This window comes from Bufo bufo, chromosome 4 (genome assembly GCF_905171765.1).
Source record: "Bufo bufo chromosome 4, aBufBuf1.1, whole genome shotgun sequence".
Classification (NCBI taxonomy): Eukaryota; Metazoa; Chordata; class Amphibia; order Anura; family Bufonidae; genus Bufo; species Bufo bufo.
In genome coordinates this window covers 418,768,437-418,793,606 of record NC_053392.1, presented here as the reverse complement: position 1 = coordinate 418,793,606, position 25,170 = coordinate 418,768,437, and the positions used below count along the sequence as shown (strand labels likewise).

Genomic DNA, 25,170 nt, shown 5'->3' with positions numbered 1-25,170 from the left:
TTCTACCAAAGTATATTATATACATCTATACCGAATTAAAATGCACATGAAACACTGCTTAATACTTACAATGCCATGAAGTTGATTAGTGTTTTCAGCATTGGGTGGGTGTGAAGTACTTTCCATCTTCTGAGCTAAATGCTGAGAGCCATAAAGAGAATCATATGGTGTCCACTGATGAAAGGCTTCTTCTCCATCAAAGAAAATTAGCTTAAGGGAAAGATCTGGCTTCAATCCCGAGTTTCTCCCCTGTGTGAATAAAAGACATACCCAAAAATTACAAGTCTTAAATGGATAATGCCATGACTCTGTCCAATAATCCGAAAAAACTCTTTAGGGCTTTTCCCTCCCTCCTCAGTCCAAAACTGCAGGTACCAAGTACAGATCTCTTTGCTGAAGATCTAGCCACCTACTTCAAAGAGAAAATTGAAACTGCCAGGAAATCAATTCCCAGCCTCTAAGTGCTCAATCTCCACATTCAACCAAAACACAGAAAAAGAAGTCTCCTGGCTCCTCTCTTCCTACCACATGCCCTACTGACCCTATTCCCTCACCACCTCAAGTCTCTCTCCTCAACTGTCACTACTCACTTAACTAAAATCTTCAACCCGTCTCTCTTCTGGCATCTTCCCCTCTTCTTTCAAACAATCTGTCATAACCCCATTTAAAAAAATAAAATAAAATATTGACACTTCCTGCGCAACTAACTACAGACCTGTAGTTTATCTCCCCTTGATCTCTAAACTCCTGAAGCATCTGGTCTACTCTCGTCTCATCTCTTTGTTAATTCTCTCCTTGATCCATTACAATCTGGTTTTCGCACCCTACATTCTACAGAAACTGCACTCACCAAAGTGACCAATGACCTCCTGACAGCTCAATGCAACGGTGGCCATTCTTTACTAATTCTCCTCAATCTCTCTGCAGCAATTGACACGTAGATCACCACCTTTTCCTCACCATGCTCCAAGATGCTCAAAGATCAAACGGTGTCCTTAAGGACACCGTTTGGTCTTGGTTGCTGGCTCTACTTCCCCTCCTCTCCCTCTTGCTATAGGGGTTCCTCATGGTTTTCTCTTTAGACAGCCCCTATTGGACAGACTATCAGCAGATTTGGTTACCAGTACCATCTCCATGCCGATAACAACTATATACTTCTTCCTATGATATCACCCCTGCTGTACTACAGAACACCAGTGACTCTGTCCGCTGTCTCTAACATCATGTACTCTCTATATGTAAAACTGAATCTTTAAAAAACGGAACTAATGGTGTTTTCTCCATTTACCAACCTATCTGAACCTGATTTCTCTATCGCAGTGTGTAGCACTACCATCATGCCTAGGCAGCACACTCACTGTCTCATTGTTGTTTGACACCGATCTTTCCTTTATCCCCTATATTCAATCGATTGCCCGCTCATGCCGCCTGCACCTCAAAAACCTCTCTAGAATCTGCAGTTTTCTTACAGTGGAAACAACAAAAACTCTCATTGTTGCCCTGATCCATTCCTGGCTTGATTACTGTAACTCATTATTAATTAGTATCTCCCTTACCAGACTTTCCCCTCTTCAGTCTACCCTGAATGCAGCAGTCAGGCTCATCTATCTCTCTAAGGCTACTTTCACACTTGCGTTAGGAGCGGATCCGTCTGGTGTCTGTACAGACGGATCCGCTACTATAATGCAAACGCTTTTATCCGTTCAGAACGGATCCGTCTTCATAACTGTTTTTTTCAGATCTGATGTTTCACTTCGTGAAAACTCAGATCCGACAGTATATGCTAACACAGAGGCGTTCCCATGGTGATGGGGACGCTTCAAGTTAGAATATATTAAAAGAACTGTGTACATGACTGCCCCTGCTGCCTAGCATTGGTGGCCAGTGCGGCCCCCCCCTCCCTCCCTCCCTCCCCTGTATTTAACTCATTGGTGGCCAGTGCGGCCCCCCCTCCCTCCCTCCCCTGTATTTAACTCATTGGTGGCCAGTGCGGCCGGCCCCCCCTCCCTCCCCTATATTTAACTCATTGATGGCCAGTGCGCCCCCCTCTGTTTTTAACTCATTGGTGGCCAGTGCGGCCGCCCCCCCCTCCCTTCCCTCCCTGTTTTTTACTCATTGGTGGCCAGTGCGGCCGGCCCCCCTCCACCCCTAATTAAAATGACCGACCCCCCCATCATTGGTGGCAGCGGAGAGTTCCGATCGGAGTCCCAGTTTAATCGCTGGGACTCCGATCGGTAACCATGGCAACCAGGACGCTACTGCATTCCTGGCTGCCATGGTTACTTAGAAATTTTAGAAGCATTATACTTACCTGCGATGTCTGTGACCTGCGGGGCGCTCCTCCTACTGGCAAGTGAAAGGTCTGTGCTATAAGCAATGCGCCGCACAGACCTTTCACTTACCAGTAGGAAGAGCGCCCGGCCGGTCACAGACATCGCAGGTAAGTATAATGCTTCTAAAATTGCTAAGTAACCATGGCAGCCAGGACTGTAGTAGCGTCTTGGCTGCCATGGTAACCGATCGGAGGCCCAGCGATTAAACTGGGACTCCGATCGGAACTCTCCGCTGCCACCAATGATGGGGGGGTCGGTCATTTTAATTAGGGGGGGGCCGGCCGCACTGGCAACCAATGAGTTAAAAAGAGGGGGGAGGGAGGGGGGGGAGGCTGCACAGGCCACCAATGAGTTAAAAACAGGGGGGAGGGGGGGGCGGCCGCACTGGCCACCAATGAGTTAAATATAGGGGAGGGAGGGGGCGGCCGAACTGGCCACCAATGAGTTAAATATAGGGGAGGAAGGGAGGGGGGGCCGGCCGCACTGGCCTCCAATGAGTTAAATATAGGGGAGGGAGGGAGGGGGGGCCGGCCGCACTGGCCACCAATGAGTTAAATATAGGGGAGGGAGGGGGGGCCGGCCGCACTGGCCACCAATGAGTTAAATACAGGAGAGGGGGGGAGGGTCTGGAGTTCTTTTAGTATATTCTAACTTGAAGCGTCCCCATCACCATGGGAACGCCTCTGTGTTAGAATATACTGTTTCACGATCTAACTCAAATCCGATGGTATATTCTAACATAGAGGCGTTCCCATGGTGATGGGGACGCTTCAAGTTAAAATATACCATCGGATTGGAGAAAACTCCGATCTGATGGTATATTAATAGGGACTCCTGACTTTACATTGAAAGTCAATGGGGGACGGATCCGTTTGCAATTGCACAATATTGTGTCAACGTCAAACGGATCCGTCCCCATTGACTTGCATTGTAAGTCTGGACGGATCCGTTTGGCTCCGCACGGCCAGGCGGACACGAAAATGCTGCAAGCTGCATTCGGGTGTCCGCCTGCTGAGCGGAACGGAGGCCAAACGGTGCCAAACTGATGCATTCTGAGTGGATCCGCATCCACTCAGAATGCATTGGGGCTGTACGGGTCCGTTCGGGGCCGCTTGTGAGAGCCTTCAAACGGAACTCACAAGCGGAACCCCGAACGCAAGCTAACTGCTATTCGGATGTTTCTGCCCTGTGCCAGTACTTGCACTGGTTGCCTATACAGTACAGGATTCAATTTAAACTGCTCATTCTCACTCACAAAGCTGCACCCCTCTACATCTCTTCCCTTATTTCTGTCTACCATTCTACCCGTGGATCAGTTCTCTGGAATGCCCTACCCCAAGCCATTAGGTTAATTCATAACATTCACAGTTTTAGGCACTCCCTAAAAACACATCTTATTAGGTTAGCCTATCACCCTAATCTTACTCTTCTGCATTCACCCCCCCCCCCCCCCCCCCCCGCCCGAAGCACTCCAGATATTGGCTTGTGACTGGCTCATGCTGCTACTACTACTACTCCACTATTGTGTTAAGATGGCTGGACCATTGTACAAATCAAGCACTTGTTATATTTTGTGTCACCCCTATCTCTTCATAGATTGTAAGTAGGGATGAGCGAACCCAAACTGTATAGTTCGGGTTCGTACCGAATTTTGGGGTGTCCGTGACACGGACCCGAACCCGAACATTTTCGTAAAAGTCTGGGTTCGGGTTCGGTGTTCGGCGCTTTCTTGGCGCTTTTTGAAAGGCTGCAAAGCAGCCAATCAACAAGCATCATACTACTTGCCCCAAGAGGCCATCACAGCCTTGCCTACTATTGGCATGGCTGTGATTGGCCAGTGCAGCATGTGACCCAGCCTCTATATAAGCTTGGGTCACGTAGCGCTGCACGTCACTCTGCTGATACAAGTGTAGGGAGAGGTTGCAGCTGCGATGTTAGGGCGAGATTAGGCAGTGATTAACTCCTTCAAAAGACTTCATTCAGTGATCGATCTACAGCTCTGGATCATTGAACTGCTGCTATTCAATTGCTCAGTGTTTTTAGGGTGCCCAGAGCGTTTTTCTGTCACTTTTTTCTGGGGTGATCAGCGGCCATTTTGTGGCTTGCTTGTGATCCAGCACAAGCTGCCACCAAGTACATTTAACCATCAATAGTGTGGTTATTTTTTGCTATATCCTACATCAGGGTCAAGCTTTCATCAAGTGCATTTAACCATCAATAGTGTGGTTATTTTTTGGCCATATACTACATCAGGGGCTAGCTGACCTTGTCACCCAAGTGCATTTAACCATCAATAGTGTGGTTATATTTTGCTATATCCTACATCAGGGTCAAGCTTTCATCAAGTGCATTTAACCATCAATAGTGTGGTTATTTTTTGGCCATATACTACATCAGGGGCAAGTTGAGCCTGTCACAAAGTGCATTTAACCATCAATAGTGTGGTTATTTTTTGGCCATATACTACATCAGGTGCAAGTTGAGCCTGTCACCCAGTGCCTAAAAAATAGGCCTCACATTTATATTAATCCAAATCTGTCATTACTGCTTTAGCTGGTCAAGTTATTTTTAGTGACCGTTAAAGCACAGTTTTTGTTCTGGGTTGAAAAACAATTCCCAAATTTGCAATTCTCAAAATTAGTGGTTTCTGCTGTATCAGGCCTACTTTAAATCTATCCCTAAAAGGGTATATTAGATTCAAGGTGCTGATAGGGAAATTCTCAAGAACTTCACACACACGCTACAGTGCAGATCCAAGTCTAATTCTGTGATTAAACGTATACCTGTCACCCAGCGCCTAAATAATAGGCCTCAAATTTATATTCAGCTAAATCTGTCATTACTGGTGTGCGTGTATTAGTGTAATACGGTACCTAAATAGATAGCCAGATAGACTTAGTGTTAGGTGTCTGTAAAAAAAGGCCTGAATTTGAATTCAATACATTGGCCCGAATAATATTTTTCTTATTGTGGTAAACGGTAACAATGAGGAAAACATCTAGTAAGGGACGCGGACGCGGACATGGTCGTGGTGGTGTTAGTGGACCCTCTGGTGCTGGGAGAGGACGTGGCCGTTCTGCCACAGCCACACGTCCTAGTGTACCAACTACCTCAGGTCCCAGTAGCCGCCAGAATTTACAGCCATATTTGGTGGGGCCCAATGCCGTTCTAAGGATGGTAAGGCCTGAGCAGGTACAGGCATTAGTCAATTGGGTGGCCGACAGTGCATCCAGCACGTTCACATTATCTCCCACCCAGTCTTCTGCAGAAAGCGCACAGATGGCGCATGAAAACCAAGCCCATCAGTCTGTCACATCACCCCCATGCATATCAGGGAAACTGTCTGAGCCTCAAGTTATGCAGCAGTCTCTTATGCTGTTTGAAGACTCTGCTGGCAGGGTTTCCCAAGGGCATCCACCTAGCCCTTCCCCAGCGGTGGAAGAGATAGAATGCACTAACGCACAACCACTTACGTTTCCTGATGATGAGGACATGGGAATACCACCTCAGCACGTCTCTGATGATGACGAAACACAGGTGCCAACTGCTGCGTCTTTCTGCAGTGTGCAGACTGAACAGGAGGTCAGGGATCAAGACTGGGTGGAAGACGATTCAGGGGACGATGAGGTCCTAGACCCCACATGGAATGAAGGTCGTGCCACTGACTTTCACAGTTCGGAGGAAGAGGCAGTGGTGAGACCGAGCCAACAGCGTAGCAAAAGACAAAGAGGGAGCAGTGGGCAAAAGCAGAACACCCGCCGCCAAGAGACTCCGCCTGCTACTAACCGCCGCCATCTGGGACCGAGCACCCCAAAGGCAGCTTCAAGGAGTTCCCTGGCATGGCACTTCTTCAAACAATGTGCTGACGACAAGACCCGAGTGGTTTGCACGCTGTGCCATCAGAGCCTGAAGCGAGGCATTAACGTTCTGAACCTTAGCACAACCTGCATGACCAGGCACCTGCATGCAAAGCATGAACTGCAGTGGAGTAAACACCTTAAAAACAAGGAAGTCACTCAGGCTCCCCCTGCTACCTCTTCTGCTGCTGCCGCCGCCTCGGCCTCTTCTGCTGCTGCCGCCGCCTCGGCCTCTTCCTCCGGAGAAACGTTGGCACCTGCCGCCCAGCAAACATGGGATGTACCACCAACACCACCACCTGCGTCACCAAGCATCTCAACCATGTCACACGGCAGCGTTCAGCTCTCCATCTCACAAACATTTGAGAGAAAGCGTAAATTCCCACCTAGCCACCCTCGATCTCTGGCCCTGAATGCCAGCATTTCTAAACTACTGGCCTATGAAATGCTGTCATTTAGGCTGGTGGACACAGACAGCTTCAAACAGCTCATGTCGCTTGCTGTCCCACAGTATGTTGTTCCCAGCCGTCACTACTTCTCCAAGAGAGCCGTGCCTTCCCTGCACAACCAAGTATCCGATAAAATCAAGTGTGCACTGCGCAACGCCATCTGTGGCAAGGTCCACCTAACCACAGATACGTGGACCAGTAAGCACGGCCAGGGACGCTATATCTCCCTAACTGCACACTGGGTAAATGTAGTGGCGGCTGGGCCCCAGGCGGAGAGCTGTTTGGCGCACGTCCTTCTGCCGCCAAGGATTGCAGGGCAACATTCTTTGCCTCCTGTCTCCTCCTCCTCCTACTCAGCTTCCTCCTCCTCTTCTTCCACCTGCTCATCCAGTCAGCCACACACCTTCACCACCAACTTCAGCACAGCCCGGGGTAAACGTCAGCAGGCCGTTCTGAAACTCATATGTTTGGGGGACAGGCCCCACACCGCGCAGGAGTTGTGGCGGGGTATAGAACAACAGACCGACGAGTGGTTGCTGCCGGTGAGCCTCAAGCCTGGCCTGGTGGTGTGCGATAATGGGCGAAATCTCGTTGCAGCTCTGGGACTAGCCGGTTTGACGCACATCCCTTGCCTGGCGCATGTGCTGAATTTGGTGGTGCAGAAGTTCATTCACAACTACCCCGACATGTCAGAGCTGCTGCATAAAGTGCGGGCCGTCTGTTCGCGCTTCCAGCATTCCCATCCTGCCGCTGCTCGCCTGTCTGCGCTACAGCGTAACTTCGGCCTTCCCGCTCACCGCCTCATATGCGACGTGCCCACCAGGTGGACAAGCTGACGTTCATAAAAAATGAACCAGGCATGGATCCCACAGGACCTGTCCATCCCTTGTGCAGATTAGACATTAACTACCTCCCCTTAACAATATATTATTGTACTCCAGGGCACTTCCTCATTCAATCCTATTTTTATTTTCATTTTACCATTATATTGCGGGGCAACCCAAAGTTGAATGAACCTCTCCTCTGTCTGGGTGCCGGGGCCTAAAAATATCTGACAGTGGCCTGTTCCAGTGGTGGGTGACGTGAAGCCTGATTCTCTGTTATGACATGAAGACTGATTCTCTGCTGACATGAAGCCTGAATCTCTGTTATGGGACCTCTCTCTTCTGCCTGGGCGCCTGGGCCAAAAATATGTGACAGTGGCCTGTTCCAGTGGTGGGTGACGTGAAGCCTGATTCTCTGCTATGACATGAAGACTGATTCTCTGCTGACATGAAGCCTGAATCTCTGTTATGGGACCTCTCTCCTCTGTCTGGGCCTAAATATGTGACAGTGGCCTGTTCCAGTGGTGGGTGACGTGAAGCCTGATTCTCTGCTATGACATGAAGACTGATTCTCTGCTGACATGAAGCCTGAATCTCTGTTATGGGACCTCTCTCCTCTGCCTGGGTGCCTGGGCCTAAATATGTGACAGTGGCCTGTTCCAGTGATGGGTGACATGAAGCCTGATTCTCTGCTATGATATGAAGACTGATTCTCTGCTGACATGAAGCCTGAATCTCTGTAATGGGACCTCTCTCCTCTGCCTGGTTGCCTGGGCCTAAATATGTGACAGTGGCCTGTTCCAGTGGTGGGTGACGTGAAGCCTGATTCTCTGCTATGACATGAAGACTGATTCTCTGCTGACATGAAGCCTGAATCTCTGTTATGGGACCTCTCTCCTCTGCCTGGGTGCCTGGGCCTAAATATGTGACAGTGGCCTGTTCCAGTGATGGGTGACATGAAGCCTGATTCTCTGCTATGACATGAAGACTGATTCTCTGCTGACATGAAGCCTGAATCTCTGTTATGGGACCTCTCTCCTCTGCCTGGTTGCCTGGGCCTAAATATGTGACAGTGGCCTGTTCCAGTGGTGGGTGACGTGAAGCCTGATTCTCTGCTATGACATGAAGACTGATTCTCTGCTGACATGAAGCCTGAATCTCTGTTATGGGACCTCTCTCCTCTGCCTGGTTGCCTGGGCCTAAATATGTGACAGTGGCCTGTTCCAGTGGTGGGTGACGTGAAGCCTGATTCTCTGCTATGACATGAAGACTGATTCTCTGCTGACATGAAGCCTGAATCTCTGTTATGGGACCTCTCTCCTCTGCCTGGGTGCCTGGGCCTAAATATGTGACAGTGGCCTGTTCCAGTGATGGGTGACATGAAGCCTGATTCTCTGCTATGACATGAAGACTGATTCTCTGCTGACATGAAGCCTGAATCTCTGTTATGGGACCTCTCTCCTCTGCCTGGTTGCCTGGGCCTAAATATGTGACAGTGGCCTGTTCCAGTGGTGGGTGACGTGAAGCCTGATTCTCTGCTATGACATGAAGACTGATTCTCTGCTGACATGAAGCCTGAATCTCTGTTATGGGACCTCTCTCCTCTGCCTGGTTGCCAGGGCCTAAATATGTGACAGTGGCCTGTTCCAGTGGTGGGTGACGTGAAGCCTGATTCTCTGCTATGACATGAAGACTGATTCTCTGCTGACATGAAGCCTGAATCTCTGTTATGGGACCTCTCTCCTCTGCCTGGGTGCCTGGGCCTAAATATGTGACAGTGGCCTGTTCCAGTGGTGGGTGACGTGAAGCCTGATTCTCTGCTATGACATGAAGACTGATTCTCTGCTGACATGAAGCCTGAATCTCTGTTATGGGACCTCTCTCCTCTGCCTGGGTGCAGGGGCCTAAAAATATCTGACAGTGGCCTGTTCCAGTGGTGGGTGACGTGAAGCCTGATTCTCTGCTATGACATGAAGACTGATTCTCTGCTGACATGAAGCCTGAATCTCTGTTATGGGACCTCTCTCCTCTGCCTGGGTGCCTGGGCCTAAATATGTGACAGTGGCCTGTTCCAGTGGTGGGTGACGTGAAGCCTGATTCTCTGCTATGACATGAAGACTGATTCTCTGCTGACATGAAGCCTGAATCTCTGTTATGGGACCTCTCTCTTCTGCCTGGGCCTAAATATGTGACAGTGGCCTGTTCCAGTGGTGGGTGACGTGAAGCCTGATTCTCTGCTATGACATGAAGACTGATTCTCTGCTGACATGAAGCCTGAATCTCTGTTATGGGACCTCTCTCCTCTGCCTGGGTACCTGGGCCTAAATATGTGACAGTGGCCTGTTCCAGTGGTGGCTGACGTGAAGCCTGATTCTCTGCTATGACATGAAGACTGATTCTCTGCTGACATGAAGCCAGATTCTCTGTTACGGGACCTCTCTCCTCTGCCTGGGTGCCTGGGCCTAAATATCTGACAATGGACTGTTCCAGTGTTGGGTGACGTAAAGCATGATTCTCTGCTAGGACATGCAGACTGATTCTCTGCTGATATGAAGCCAGATTCTCTGTTACGGGACCTCTCTCCTCTGCCTGGGTGCCTGGGCCTAAATATCTGACAATGGACTGTTCCAGTGTTGGGTGACGTAAAGCCTTATTCTCTGCTATGACATGCAGACTGATTCTCTGCTGACATGAAGCCAGATTCTCTGTTACGGGACCTCTCTCCTCTGCCTGGGTGCCTGGGCCTAAATATGTGACAATGGACTGTTCCAGTGTTGGGTGATGTAAAGCATGATTCTCTGCTAGGACATGCAGACTGATTCTCTGCTGACATGAAGCCAGTTTCTCTGTTATGGGACCTCTCTCCTCTGCCTGGGTGCCTGGGCCTAAATATCTGACAATGGACTGTTCCAGTGTTGGGTGACGTAAAGCCTGATCCTCTGCTATGACATGCAGACTGATTCTCTGCTGACATGAAGCCTGAATCTCTGTTATGGGACCTCTCTCCTCTGCATGGTTGCCTGGGCCTAAATATGTGACAGTGGCCTGTTCCAGTGGTGGGTGACGTGAAGCCTGATTCTCTGCTATGACATGAAGACTGATTCTCTGCTGACATGAAGCCTGAATCTCTGTTATGGGACCTCTCTCTTCTGCCTGGGTGCCTGGGCCTAAATATGTGACAGTGGCCTGTTCCAGTGGTGGGTGACGTGAAGCCTGATTCTCTGCTATGACATGAAGACTGATTCTCTGCTGACATGAAGCCTGAATCTCTGTTATGGGACCTCTCTCCTCTGCCTGGGTGACTGGGCCTAAATATGTGACAGTGGCCTGTTCCAGTGGTGGGTGACGTGAAGCCTGATTCTCTGCTATGACATGAAGACTGATTCTCTGCTGACATGAAGCCTGAATCTCTGTTATGGGACCTCTCTCCTCTGCCTGGGTGCCTGGGCCTAAATATGTGACAGTGGCCTGTTCCAGTGGTGGGTGACGTGAAGCCTGATTCTCTGCTATGACATGACACTGATTCTCTGCTGACATGAAGCCTGAATCTCTGTTATGGGACCTCTCTCTTCTGCCTGGGCCTAAATATGTGACAGTGGCCTGTTCCAGTGGTGGGTGACGTGAAGCCTGATTCTCTGCTATGACATGAAGACTGATTCTCTGCTGACATGAAGCCTGAATCTCTGTTATGGGACCTCTCTCCTCTGCCTGGGTGCCTGTGCCTAAATATGTGACAGTGGCCTGTTCCAGTGGTGGCTGACGTGAAGCCTGATTCTCTGCTATGACATGAAGACTGATTCTCTGCTGACATGAAGCCTGAATCTCTGTTATGGGACCTCTCTCCTCTGCCTGGGTACCTGGGCCTAAATATGTGACAGTGGCCTGTTCCAGTGGTGGGTGACGTGAAGCCTGATTCTCTGCTATGACATGAAGACTGATTCTCTGCTGACATGAAGCCAGATTCTCTGTTACGGGACCTCTCTCCTCTGCCTGGGTGCCTGGGCCTAAATATCTGACAATGGACTGTTCCAGTGTTGGGTGACGTAAAGCATGATTCTCTGCTAGGACATGCAGACTGATTCTCTGCTGATATGAAGCCAGATTCTCTGTTACGGGACCTCTCTCCTCTGCCTGGGTGCCTGGGCCTAAATATCTGACAATGGACTGTTCCAGTGTTGGGTGACGTAAAGCCTTATTCTCTGCTATGACATGCAGACTGATTCTCTGCTGACATGAAGCCAGATTCTCTGTTACGGGACCTCTCTCCTCTGCCTGGGTGCCTGGGCCTAAATATGTGACAATGGACTGTTCCAGTGTTGGGTGACGTAAAGCATGATTCTCTGCTAGGACATGCAGACTGATTCTCTGCTGACATGAAGCCAGTTTCTCTGTTATGGGACCTCTCTCCTCTGCCTGGGTGCCTGGGCCTAAATATCTGACAATGGACTGTTCCAGTGTTGGGTGACGTAAAGCCTGATCCTCTGCTATGACATGCAGACTGATTCTCTGCTGACATGAAGCCTGAATCTCTGTTATGGGACCTCTCTCCTCTGCCTGGTTGCCTGGGCCTAAATATGTGACAGTGGCCTGTTCCAGTGGTAAGTGACGTGAAGCCTGATTCTCTGCTATGACATGAAGACTGATTCTCTGCTGACATGAAGCCTGAATCTCTGTTATGGGACCTCTCTCTTCTGCCTGGGTGCCTGGGCCTAAATATGTGACAGTGGCCTGTTCCAGTGGTGGGTGACGTGAAGCCTGATTCTCTGCTATGACATGAAGACTGATTCTCTGCTGACATGAAGCCTGAATCTCTGTTATGGGACCTCTCTCCTCTGCCTGGGTGACTGGGCCTAAATATGTGACAGTGGCCTGTTCCAGTGGTGGGTGACGTGAAGCCTGATTCTCTGCTATGACATGAAGACTGATTCTCTGCTGACATGAAGCCTGAATCTCTGTTATGGGACCTCTCTCCTCTGCCTGGGTACCTGGGCCTAAATATGTGACAGTGGCCTGTTCCAGTGGTGGGTGACGTGAAGCCTGATTCTCTGCTATGACATGAAGACAGATTCTCTGCTGACATGAAGCCAGATTCTCTGTTACGGGACCTCTCTCCTCTGCCTGGGTGCCTGGGCCTAAATATCTGACAATCGACTGTTCCAGTGTTGGGTGACGTAAAGCATGATTCTCTGCTAGGACATGCAGACTGATTCTCTGCTGACATGAAGCCAGATTCTCTGTTACGGGACCTCTCTCCTCTGCCTGGGTGCCTGGGCCTAAATATCTGACAATGGACTGTTCCAGTGTTGGGTGACGTAAAGCCTTATTCTCTGCTATGACATGCAGACTGATTCTCTGCTGACATGAAGCCAGATTCTCTGTTACGGGACCTCTCTCTTCTGCCTGGGTGCCTGGGCCTAAATATGTGACAATGGACTGTTCCAGTGTTGGGTGACGTAAAGCATGATTCTCTGCTAGGACATGCAGACTGATTCTCTGCTGACATGAAGCCAGATTCTCTGTTACGGGACCTCTCTCCTCTGCCTGGGTGCCTGGGCCTAAATATCTGACAATGGACTGTTCCAATGTTGGGTGATGTAAAGCCTGTTCCTCTGCTATGACATGCAGACTGATTCTCTGCTGACATGAAGCCTGAATCTCTGTTATGGGACCTCTCTCCTCTGCCTGGTTGCCTGGGCCTAAATATGTGACAGTGGCCTGTTCCAGTGGTGGGTGACGTGAAGCCTGATTCTCTGCTATGACATGAAGACTGATTTTCTGCTGACATGAAGCCAGATTCTCTGTTACGGGACCTCTCTCCTCTGCCTGGGTGCCTGGGCCTAAATATCTGACAATGGACTGTTCCAGTGGTGGGTGACGTGAAGCCTGATTCTCTGCTATGACATCAAGACTGATTCTCTGCTGACATGAAGCCTGAATCTCTGTTATGGGACCTCTCTCCTCTGCCTGGGTACCTGGGCCTAAATATGTGACAGTGGCCTGTTCCAGTGGTGGGTGACGTGAAGCCTGATTCTCTGCTATGACATGAAGACTGATTCTCTGCTGACATGAAGCCAGATTCTCTGTTACGGGACCTCTCTCCTCTGCCTGGGTGCCTGGGCCTAAATATTTGACAATCGACTGTTCCAGTGTTGGGTGACGTAAAGCATGATTCTCTGCTAGGACATGCAGACTGATTCTCTGCTGACATGAAGCCAGATTCTCTGTTACGGGACCTCTCTCCTCTGCCTGGGTGCCTGGGCCTAAATATCTGACAATGGACTGTTCCAGTGTTGGGTGACGTAAAGCCTTATTCTCTGCTATGACATGCAGACTGATTCTCTGCTGACATGAAGCCAGATTCTCTGTTACGGGACCTCTCTCCTCTGCCTGGGTGCCTGGGCCTAAATATGTGACAATGGACTGTTCCAGTGTTGGGTGACGTAAAGCATGATTCTCTGCTAGGACATGCAGACTGATTCTCTGCTGACATGACGCCAGATTCTCTGTTACGGGACCTCTCTCCTCTGCCTGGGTGCCTGGGCCTAAATATCTGACAATGGACTGTTCCAGTGTTGGGTGACGTAAAGCCTGATCCTCTGCTATGACATGCAGACTGATTCTCTGCTGACATGAAGCCTGAATCTCTGTTATGGGACCTCTCTCCTCTTCCTGGTTGCCTGGGCCTAAATATGTGACAGTGGCCTGTTCCAGTGGTGGGTGACGTGAAGCCTGATTCTCTGCTATGACATGAAGACTGATTCTCTGCTGATATGAATCCTGAATCTCTGTTATGGGACCTCTCTCCTCTGCCTGGGTGCCTGGGCCTAAATATGTGACAGTGGCCTGTTCCAGTAGTGGGTGACGTGGAGCCTGATTCTCTGCTATGACATGAAGACTGATTCTCTGCTGACATGAAGCCTGAATCTCTGTTATGGGACCTCTCTCCTCTGCCTGGGTACCTGGGCCTAAATATGTGACAGTGGTTCCAGTGGTGGGTGACGTGAAGCCTGATTCTCTGCTATGACATGAAGACTGATTCTCTGCTGACATGAAGCCTGAATCTCTGTTATGGGACCTCTCTCCTCTGCCTGGTTGCCAGGGCCTAAATATGTGACAGTGGCCTGTTCCAGTGGTGGGTGACGTGAAGCCTGATTCTCTGCTATGACATGAAGCCTGATTCTCTGCTATGACATGAAGACTGATTCTCTGCTGACATGAAGCCTGAATCTCTGTTATGGGACCTCTCTTCTCTGCCTGGGTGCCGGGGCCTAAATATGTGACAATGGACTGTTCCAGTGTTGGGTGACGTAAAGCATGATTCTCTGCTAGGACATGCAGACTGATTCTCTGCTGACATGAAGCCAGATTCTATGTTACGGGACCTCTCTCCTCTGCCTGGGCCTAAATATCTGACAATGGACTGTTCCAGTGTTGGGTGACGTAAAGCATGATTCTCTGCTAGGACATGCAGACTGATTCTCTGCTGACATGAAGCCAGATTCTCTGTTACGGGACCTCTCTCCTCTGCCTGGGCCTAAATATCTGACAATGGATTGTTCCAGTGTTGGGTGACGTAAAGCATGATTCTCTGCTAGGACATGCAGACTGATTCTCTGCTGACATGAAGCCAGATTCTCTGTTACGGGACCTCTCTCCTCTGCCTGGGCCTAAATATCTGACAATGGACTGTTCCAGTGTTGGGTGACGTAAAGCATGATTCTCTGCTAGGACATGCAGACTGATTCTCTGCTGACATGAAGCCAGATTCTCTGTTACGGGACCTCTCTCCTCTGCCTGGGTGCCTGGGCCTAAATATCTGACAATGGACTGTTCCAGTGTTAGGTGACGTAAAGCCTTATTCTCTGCTATGACATGCAGACTGATTCTCTGCTGACATGAAGCCAGATTCTCTGTTACGGGACCTCTCTCTTCTGCCTGGGTGCCTGGGCCTAAATATGTGACAATGGACTGTTCCAGTGTTGGGTGACGTAAAGCATGATTCTCTGCTAGGACATGCAGACTGATTCTCTGCTGACATGAAGCCAGATTCTCTGTTACGGGACCTCTCTCCTCTGCCTGGGTGCCTGGGCCTAAATATCTGACAATGGACTGTTCCAATGTTGGGTGACGTAAAGCCTGTTCCTCTGCTATGACATGCAGACTGATTTTTTGCTGACATGAAGCCTGAATCTCTGTTATGGGACCTCTCTCCTCTGCCTGGTTGCCTGGGCCTAAATATGTGACAGTGGCCTGTTCCAGTGGTGGGTGACGTGAAGCCTGATTCTCTGCTATGACATGAAGACTGATTTTCTGCTGACATGAAGCCAGATTCTCTGTTACGGGACCTCTCTCCTCTGCCTGGGTGCCTGGGCCTAAATATCTGACAATGGACTGTTCCAGTGGTGGGTGACGTGAAGCCTGATTCTCTGCTATGACATGAAGACTGATTCTCTGCTGACATGAAGCCTGAATCTCTGTTATGGGACCTCTCTCCTCTGCCTGGGTACCTGGGCCTAAATATGTGACAGTGGCCTGTTCCAGTGGTGGGTGACGTGAAGCCTGATTCTCTGCTATGACATGAAGACTGATTCTCTGCTGACATGAAGCCAGATTCTCTGTTACGGGACCTCTCTCCTCTGCCTGGGTGCCTGGGCCTAAATATCTGACAATCGACTGTTCCAGTGTTGGGTGACGTAAAGCATGATTCTCTGCTAGGACATGCAGACTGATTCTCTGCTGACATGAAGCTAGATTCTCTGTTACGGGACCTCTCTCCTCTGCCTGGGTGCCTGGGCCTAAATATCTGACAATGGACTGTTCCAGTGTTGGGTGACGTAAAGCCTTATTCTCTGCTATGACATGCAGACTGATTCTCTGCTGACATGAAGCCAGATTCTCTGTTACGGGACCTCTCTCCTCTGCCTGGGTGCCTGGGCCTAAATATGTGACAATGGACTGTTCCAGTGTTGGGTGACGTAAAGCATGATTCTCTGCTAGGACATGCAGACTGATTCTCTGCTGACATGACGCCAGATTCTCTGTTACGGGACCTCTCTCCTCTGCCTGGGTGCCTGGGCCTAAATATCTGACAATGGACTGTTCCAGTGTTGGGTGACGTAAAGCCTGATCCTCTGCTATGACATGCAGACTGATTCTCTGCTGACATGAAGCCTGAATCTCTGTTATGGGACCTCTCTCCTCTTCCTGGTTGCCTGGGCCTAAATATGTGACAGTGGCCTGTTCCAGTGGTGGGTGACGTGAAGCCTGATTCTCTGCTATGACATGAAGACTGATTCTCTGCTGATATGAATCCTGAATCTCTGTTATGGGACCTCTCTCCTCTGCCTGGGTGCCTGGGCCTAATATGTGACAGTGGCCTGTTCCAGTAGTGGGTGACGTGAAGCCTGATTCTCTGCTATGACATGAAGACTGATTCTCTGCTGACATGAAGCCTGAATCTCTGTTATGGGACCTCTCTCCTCTGCCTGGGTACCTGGGCCTAAATATGTGACAGTGGTTCCAGTGGTGGGTGACGTGAAGCCTGATTCTCTGCTATGACATGAAGACTGATTCTCTGCTGACATGAAGCCTGAATCTCTGTTATGGGACCTCTCTCCTCTGCCTGGTTGCCAGGGCCTAAATATGTGACAGTGGCCTGTTCCAGTGGTGGGTGACGTGAAGCCTGATTCTCTGCTATGACATGAAGCCTGATTCTCTGCTATGACATGAAGACTGATTCTCTGCTGACATGAAGCCTGAATCTCTGTTATGGGACCTCTCTCCTCTGCCTGGGTGCCGGGGCCTAAATATGTGACAATGGACTGTTCCAGTGTTGGGTGACGTAAAGCATGATTCTCTGCTAGGACATGCAGACTGATTCTCTGCTGACATGAAGCCAGATTCTATGTTACGGGACCTCTCTCCTCTGCTGGGCCTAAATATCTGACAATGGACTGTTCCAGTGTTGGGTGACGTAAAGCATGATTCTCTGCTAGGACATGCAGACTGATTCTCTGCTGACATGAAGCCAGATTCTCTGTTACGGGACCTCTCTCCTCTGCCTGGGTGCCTGGGCCTAAATATCTGACAATGGACTGTTCCAGTGTTGGGTGACGTAAAGCATGATTCTCTGCTAGGACATGCAGACTGATTCTCTGCTGACATGAAGCCACATTCTCTGTTACGGGACCTTTCTCCTCTGCCTGGGTGCCTGGGCCTAAATATCTGACATGGACCTGTTCCAGTGTTGGGTGACGTAAAGCATGATTCTCTGCTATGACATGCAGACTGATTCTCTGCTGACATGAATCCAAATTCTCTGTTATGGGACCTCTCTCCTCTGCCTGGGTGCCTGGGCCTAAATATCTGACAATGGACTGTTCCAGTGTTGGGTGACGTAAAGCCTGATTCTCTGTGCTGACATGCAGACTGATTCTCTGCTGACATGAAGCCAGATTCTCTGTTACGGGACCTCTCTCCTCTGCCTGGGTGCCGGGGCCTAAATATATGACAATGGACTGTTACAGTGGTGGGTGACGTGAAGCCAGATTCTCTGCTATGGCATGAAGAGACTGATTCTCTGCTGACGTGAAGCCAGATTCTCTGCTATGGGACCTCTCTCCAATTGATATTGGTTAATTTTTATTTATTTTATTTTTATTTTAATTTATTTCCCTATCCACATTTGTTTGCAGGGGATTTACCTACATGTTGCTGCCTTTTGTAGCCCACTAGCTCTTTCCTGGGCTGTTTTACAACCTTTTTAGTGCCGAAAAGTTCAGGTCCTCATTGACTTCAATGGGGTTCGGGTTCGGGACGAAGTTCGGGTCGGGTTCGGATCCGAACTTCTCGAACCCGAACATCCAGGTGTTCGCTCAACTCTAATTGTAAGCTCTTATGAACAGGGCCCTCATTCATCTTGCTTTAATTGTTGACTTGTCTGTTTATGTTATTTATACAGTGGGGGAAATAATTATTTGACCCCTCACTGATTTTGTAAGTTTGTCCAATGACAAAGAAATGAAAAGTCTCAGAACAGTATCATTTCAATGGTAGGTTTATTGTAACAGTGGCAGATAGCACATCAAAAGGAAAATCGAAAAATTAACTTTAAATAAAAGATAGCAACTGATTTGCATTTCATTGAGTGAAATAAGTATTTGAACCCCTACCAACCATTAAGAGTTCTGGCTCCCACAGAGTGGTTAGACACTTCTACTCAATTAGTCACCCTCATTAAGGACACCTGACTTAACTAGTCACCTGTATAAAAGACACCTGTCCACAGAATCAATCAATCAAGCAGACTCCAAACTCTCCAACATGGGAAAGACCAAAGAGCTGTCCAAGGATGTCAGAGACAAAATTGTAGACCTGCACAAGGCTGGAATGGGCTACAAAACCATTAGCAAGAAGCTGGGAGAGAAGGTGACAACTGTTGGTGCGATTGTTCGAAAATGGAAGGAGCACAAAATGACCATCAATCGACCTCGCTCTGGGGCTCCACGCAAGATCTCACCTCGTGGGGTGTCAATGGTTCTGAGAAAGGTGAAAAAGCATCCTAGAACTACACGGGAGGAGTTAGTTAATGACCTCAAATTAGCAGGGACCACAGTCACCAAGAAAACCATTGGAAACACATTACACCGCAATGGATTAAAATCCTGCAGGGCTCGCAAGGTCCCCCTGCTCAGGAAGGCACATGTGCAGGCCCGTCTGAAGTTTGCCAATGAACACCTGAATGATTCAGAGAGTGACTGGGAGAAGGTGCTGTGGTCTGATGAGACCAAAATAGAGCTCTTTGGCATTAACTCAACTCGCTGTGTTTGGAGGAAGAAAAATGCTGCCTATGACCCCCAAAACACCGTCCCCACCGTCAAGCATGGGGGTGGAAACATTTTGCTTTGGGGGTGTTTTTCTGCTAAGGGCACAGGACAACTTATTCGCATAAACGGGAAAATGGACGGAGCCATGTATCGTGAAATCCTGAGCGACAACCTCCTTCCCTCTGCCAGGAAACTGAAAATGGGTCGTGGATGGGTGTTCCAGCACGACAATGACCCAAAACATACAGCAAAGGCAACAAAGGAGTGGCTCAAGAAGAAGCACATTAAGGTCATGGAGTGGCCTAGTCAGTCTCCGGACCTTAATCCAATCGAAAACCTATGGAGGGAGCTCAAGCTCAGAGTTGCACAGAGACAGCCTCGAAACCTTAGGGATTTAGAGATGATCTGCAAAGAGGAGTGGACCAACATTCCTCCTAAAATGTGCGCAAACTTGGTCATCAATTACAAGAAACGTTTGACCTCTGTGCTTGCAAACAAGGGTTTTTCCACCAAGAATTAGGTCTTTTTTTGTTAGAGGGTTCAAATACTTATTTCATTCAATGAAATGCAAATCAGTTGCTATCTTTTATTTAAAGTTATTTTTTCGATTTTCCTTTTGATGTGCTATCTGCCACTGTTACAATAAACCTACCATTGAAATGATACTGTTCTGAGACTTTTCATTTCTTTGTCATTGGACAAACTTACAAAATCAGTGAGGGGTCAAATAATTATTTCCCCCACTGTAACTGTGTTTCTATATGAACCCCCTGATTGTAAAGCGCTGTGAAACACCTTGGAGCTATATAAATAAAGACTATTATTATATGACTTCATAAAATTTGTTGGTCAGCTCATTTATACAATCTTTTAAAGGACAACTAAACCCTAAAAACAAAGTAAACTTTGTCTAAAGGTTGTTATGTATAGGCATCTGCAAACTGCTACACAAAGCAGTTTTTACAGATTTCCTGCAGTCAAATAAATGCCTCTTCATTTCAGCCCCTCCATCTTTGGCTAGGGACTGAAGTTCAGGAAAAGGAGCGTGTCTTAACCCTTTAAGGACCCTTTCCGTACATGTATGTCACAGATGGATGTGACTTGAGGACCAGCAAAGTACGTGTACGGCGGGCTGATTTGGCACGTGCAGGAGCTACGCCCACCTGATCAGCGGCACAGACCCGGCAGTCACTGACAGCTGGGTCCTGACCGTGGCATGCAGAGGTTTTGCGGAGGGTACGGGTGCCCTCCACATCTCCATCGGGTCCCTACGCTGCAGTGGCGGGACCCGATGGCAGAGGAGGCAAGCCCGATGCCTTCCATAGGAAGCCTGTGAGATCCAGCCCTTAGGCTGGGTCTCACAGGCAGGCTGTTAGCATAAAAGCTGACAGCCAATGCATTACAATACAGGTTGTATTGTAATGCATTAAGACGGGATCCGACCCCAGAAGTTGAAGTCCCATAGTGGGACAAAAATAAAAAGGAAAAAAGTGTTTTTTATAATAAAAAATAATAAAGTTTCAAGTAAAAAAATTGTGAAAAAAACTGAAAAAAAAAGATAAACAGACATATTGGGTATTGCCGCATCCATAACGACCAGTGTTTTTTTGTTTAAAATATGTTTTGTATTAAAATAAAAATAAAAAAGTAGACATATTAAAGGGGTATTTCAATCTCAGACAATGGGGGCATATTGCTAGGATATGCCCCATTGTCTGATAGGTGCGGGTCCCACTGCTGGGACCCGCACTGCAACGAGAATGAAGCGGGATTTCCTGGGGTCCGTCTACCACCAAGCGCTGCTCCCATAGAAGTGAATAGGAGCGCACCGCGCATGCGCGGCCCATGCTCAAATTCATTTCTATGGGGCAGACGGCAATACTCGGCTATTTTCGGCGGCCCCATAGAAATTAATGGAGAGCGGCTGCGCATGCGTTCTCATTGTAGGTGCAGGTCCCACACCTATCAGACAATGCTAGCGATATGCCCCCATTGTCTGAGATGGGAAAATCCCTTTAAGTATCGCCGTGTCCGTAACAACCAGGTCTATTAAAATATCACATGAACATAAAATATCCCTCAGGTGAACACCATAAAAAAAATATATATATAAAAACGGTGTCAAAAAAGCTATTTTTTGTCACCTTACATCACAAAAAGTGTAATACCAAGCAATCAAACCATCATCTTATCCCGCAAAAATTGAGATCCTACCTAAGCCAATCGCCCAAAAAATAAAAAAGCTACGGCACTCAGAATATGGAGACACTAAAACATGATTTTTTGTTTAAAAAATGCACTTATTGTGTAAAACTTAAATAAATAAAAAAGTATACATACAGTCCTGATCAAAAGTTTAAGACCACTTAAAAAATTGCAAAAAATCATATTTTATATTGTTAGATCTTAACAAGGTTCCAAGTAGAGCTTCAACATGCAACAAGAAGAAATGAGAGTGAGACAAAACATTTTTTGAGCATTAAATTAATTGAAAATAACGATTAAACTGAAACAGGCTGTTTTTCAGCTGATCAAAATTTTAGGACCACATGCCTTTAAAAGGCCAAATCTGTGCAAAGATGTGGATTCATTGTCATTTTCTGTCAGGTAGTCACACGTTGTGATGGCAAAGGCAAAAAAACTCTCCCTTTTTGAACGTGGTCGGGTTGTTGAACTGCATAAGGCTACTTTCACACTAGCGTTCGGAGCGGGTCCGTCTGATGTTTCATCAGACGGATCCGCTCCTATAATGCAGACGTTTGCATCCGTTCAGAACGGATCCGTCTGCATTATAACTTAGAAAAATTTCTAAGTGTGAAAGTAGCCTGAACGGATCCGTCCAGACTTTACATTGAAAGTCAATGGGGGCGGATCCGTTTGAAGATTGAGCCATATAGTGTCATCTTCAAACGGATCCATCCCCATTGACTTACATTGTAAGTCTGGACGGATCCGCTCGCCTCCGCACGGCCAGGCGGACACCCAAACGCTGCAAGCAGCGTTCAGGTGTCCGCTCGCTGAGCGGAGCGGAGGCTGAACGCTGGCAGACTGATGCATTCTCAGCGGATCCGCCTCCACCGAGAATGCATTAGGGCTGGACGGCTGCGTTCGGGGCCGCTTGTGAGCCCCTTCAAACGGAGCTCACGAGCAGACACCCGAACGCAGGTGTGAAAGTAGCCTAAGCAGGGTCTCTCACAGCGCGCCATCACTGCTGAGGTGGGACGCAGTAAGACAGTCATCTGGAATTTCTTAAATGATTTTGAGGGTTATGGAACAAAAAAGTCAAGTGGAAGACCCAAATTAATTTCATCAGCACTGAGCCGGAGGATCCAATTGGCTGTCCGTCAAGACACTGGACGATCCTCGACCCAAATTAAGGCCCTTACTGGTGCTGACTGCAGCCCCATAACCATCAGACGGCATCTGAGACTGAAGGGCTTCAAAAACAAAAAACGTCTTCAAAGACCTCGTCTCTTTGAATGCCACAGAACTGCTCGTTTGGACTTTGCAAGAGGGCACCAAACATGGGACATTCAAAGGTGGAAGAAAGTTTTATTCTCTGATGAGAAAAAATTTAACCTTGATGGTCCTGATGGTTTCCAACGTTACTGGCATGACAAGCCGATCCCACCTGAGATGTTTTCTACGCGCCACAGTGAAGGGGGCGCCATAATGGTCTGGGGCCGTGGCGTACCGCCAATATAGGCAGCGCACGCAGCTGCTATGGGGCCTGTGGCAAGGGGGGGCCCGAAGTGCATGGAAGGCCCCGCCCCTATGTTTGTAGTTATGTATTTATCAATGCTACTGTTATTTGCTCCAGTCTTCTGTCCCGACTCCCAAGTCCCTATCTGGAGCTTGGACGAGCCCCGCTTCCCCTCTGCTCAGGCTCCCCAGCCCGACCCAGCCAGTGACATACTGCAACGCCGCTCATTCTCCTCGGTTTGCTGGGCGCTCGCACTGAACTGGCCAATCAGCATTTAGTGGTACAAAGCTCCTGCTGCTGATTGGCCAGTGTGCGAGTCACAGGCTCAGCAGACAGATCAGAGAAGAACTGTGCAGGCGGGTGGTTGGGCAGGGTGGCAGTCTTGTGTTTACCGCGCTCACCACCTGCCTCATACTGCCACCAGTTCCACTGAGACCCAAATCCAACCAGCCCCCAGCATCGTCGGCTTGCCCCTGGCCTGTTGTGTGCCGCTGCCAGTCTGCCACCAAGGACAGAGTAAGTTGTACACTCACAGCAGTGAGTGACAGACTCTACGTTTAAAAAAGTTCATGGGGGGTGGTGAGGGATGGCTATTGGTGGGAAAAGGGCAGGAGCAGCAAGCAGAGTTCCTGCAGGGTTGGGGGGGAACTGTTCTATAAGGGTTATTATATAGAGGACTCAGGAGGAGTACCCCCCCCCCCCAATGAACTCTGCTGTTAAATTGCTAATTTAGAGTACTGTGTCATGGGGGGATGGTTAGTGGGGGGAAGAGGGCAGCAGAAAGCATGGTTGGGGAATACTATTCTATAAGGCTTATTATTATATAGAGGACTCAGGACAGTGCACCGCCACCCGTAATTTAACCCCTCAGGTCCCACAATTAATAGCAATTTTTTTTATAGATTAATAGTAAAAAAAAAGTGAAAAAAATATAAAATAAAAAACACTGATATATTAAACGTTTAAATCACCCCAATTTTACATATAATAATATATAAACAATAAAAAAAATCATATTAGGTATTGCCGCACCCGAAAATGTCTGCACTGTTAAAATATTTTAAAAAAGAACCTGTACAGTAAACGCCTTAACGAAAGAAAAAAAAAAAAATGGAAAACACGCAAGAGCAGGTGGTGGGATGGGTAGCGGGTGGAATTGGGGGGCCCAATTCAGATTCTTGCTATGGGGCCCAATGATTTCTATGTACGCCCCTGGTCTGGGGTGCTTTTTCGTTCAGTGGAACAATGGAGCTTCAGGAAGTGCAGGGGCGTCAAACGGCCGCTGGCTATGTCCAGGTGTTGCAGAGAGCATTCCTCATGACTGAGGGCCCTCGTCTGTGTGGTAACGAATGGGTTTTTTAACAGGACAACGCTACAGTGCACAATGCCCGCAGGACAAGGGACTTCTTGCAGGAGAATAACATCAGTCTTTTGGCCCATCCTGTGTGTTCCCCTGATCTAAATCCAATTGAGAACCTTTGGGGATGGATGGCAAGGGAAGTTTACAAAAATGGACAACAGTTCCAGACAGTAGATGTGTAGTGTCCCACTACACTGCGTGCAGAATTATTAGGCAAATGAGTATTTTGACCACATCATCCTCTTTATGCATGTTGTCTTACTCCAAGCTGTATAGGCTCGAAAGCCTACTACCAATTAAGCATATTAGGTGATGTGCATCTCTGTAATGAGAAGGGGTGTGGTCTAATGACATCAACACCCTATATTAGGTGTGCATAATTATTAGGCAATTTCCTTTCCTTTGGCAAAATGGGTCAAAAGAAGGACTTGACAGGCTCAGAAAAGTCAAAAATAGTGAGATATCTTGCAGAGGGATGCAGCACTCTTAAAATTGCAAAGCTTCTGAAGCGTGATCATCGAACAATCAAGCATTTCATTCAAAATAGTCAACAGGGTCGCAAGAAGCGTGTGGAAAAACCAAGGCGCAAAATAACTGCCCATGAACTGAGAAAAGTCAAGCGTGCAGCTGCCAAGATGCCACTTGCCACCAGTTTGGCCATATTTCAGAGCTGCAACATCACTGGAGTGCCCAAAAGCACAAGGTGTGCAATACTCAGAGACATGGCCAAGGTAAGAAAGGCTGAAAGACGACCACCACTGAACAAGACACAAGCTGAAACGTCAAGACTGGGCCAAGAAATATCTCAAGACTGATTTT

General features: G+C 48.4%; 1 protein-coding gene across 1 annotated transcript in view; it reads right to left on the bottom strand.

The window, feature by feature from the left end:
- Window positions 1-25,170, bottom strand: part of QPCT (glutaminyl-peptide cyclotransferase) — a 624,483-nt gene that overhangs the window by 356,015 nt on the left and 243,298 nt on the right. The window contains exon 4 of the mRNA XM_040429302.1: window positions 70-249. Within this exon, the coding sequence (XP_040285236.1) occupies window positions 70-249 (180 nt within the window). The remainder of the gene's footprint in view (window positions 1-69; window positions 250-25,170) is intronic.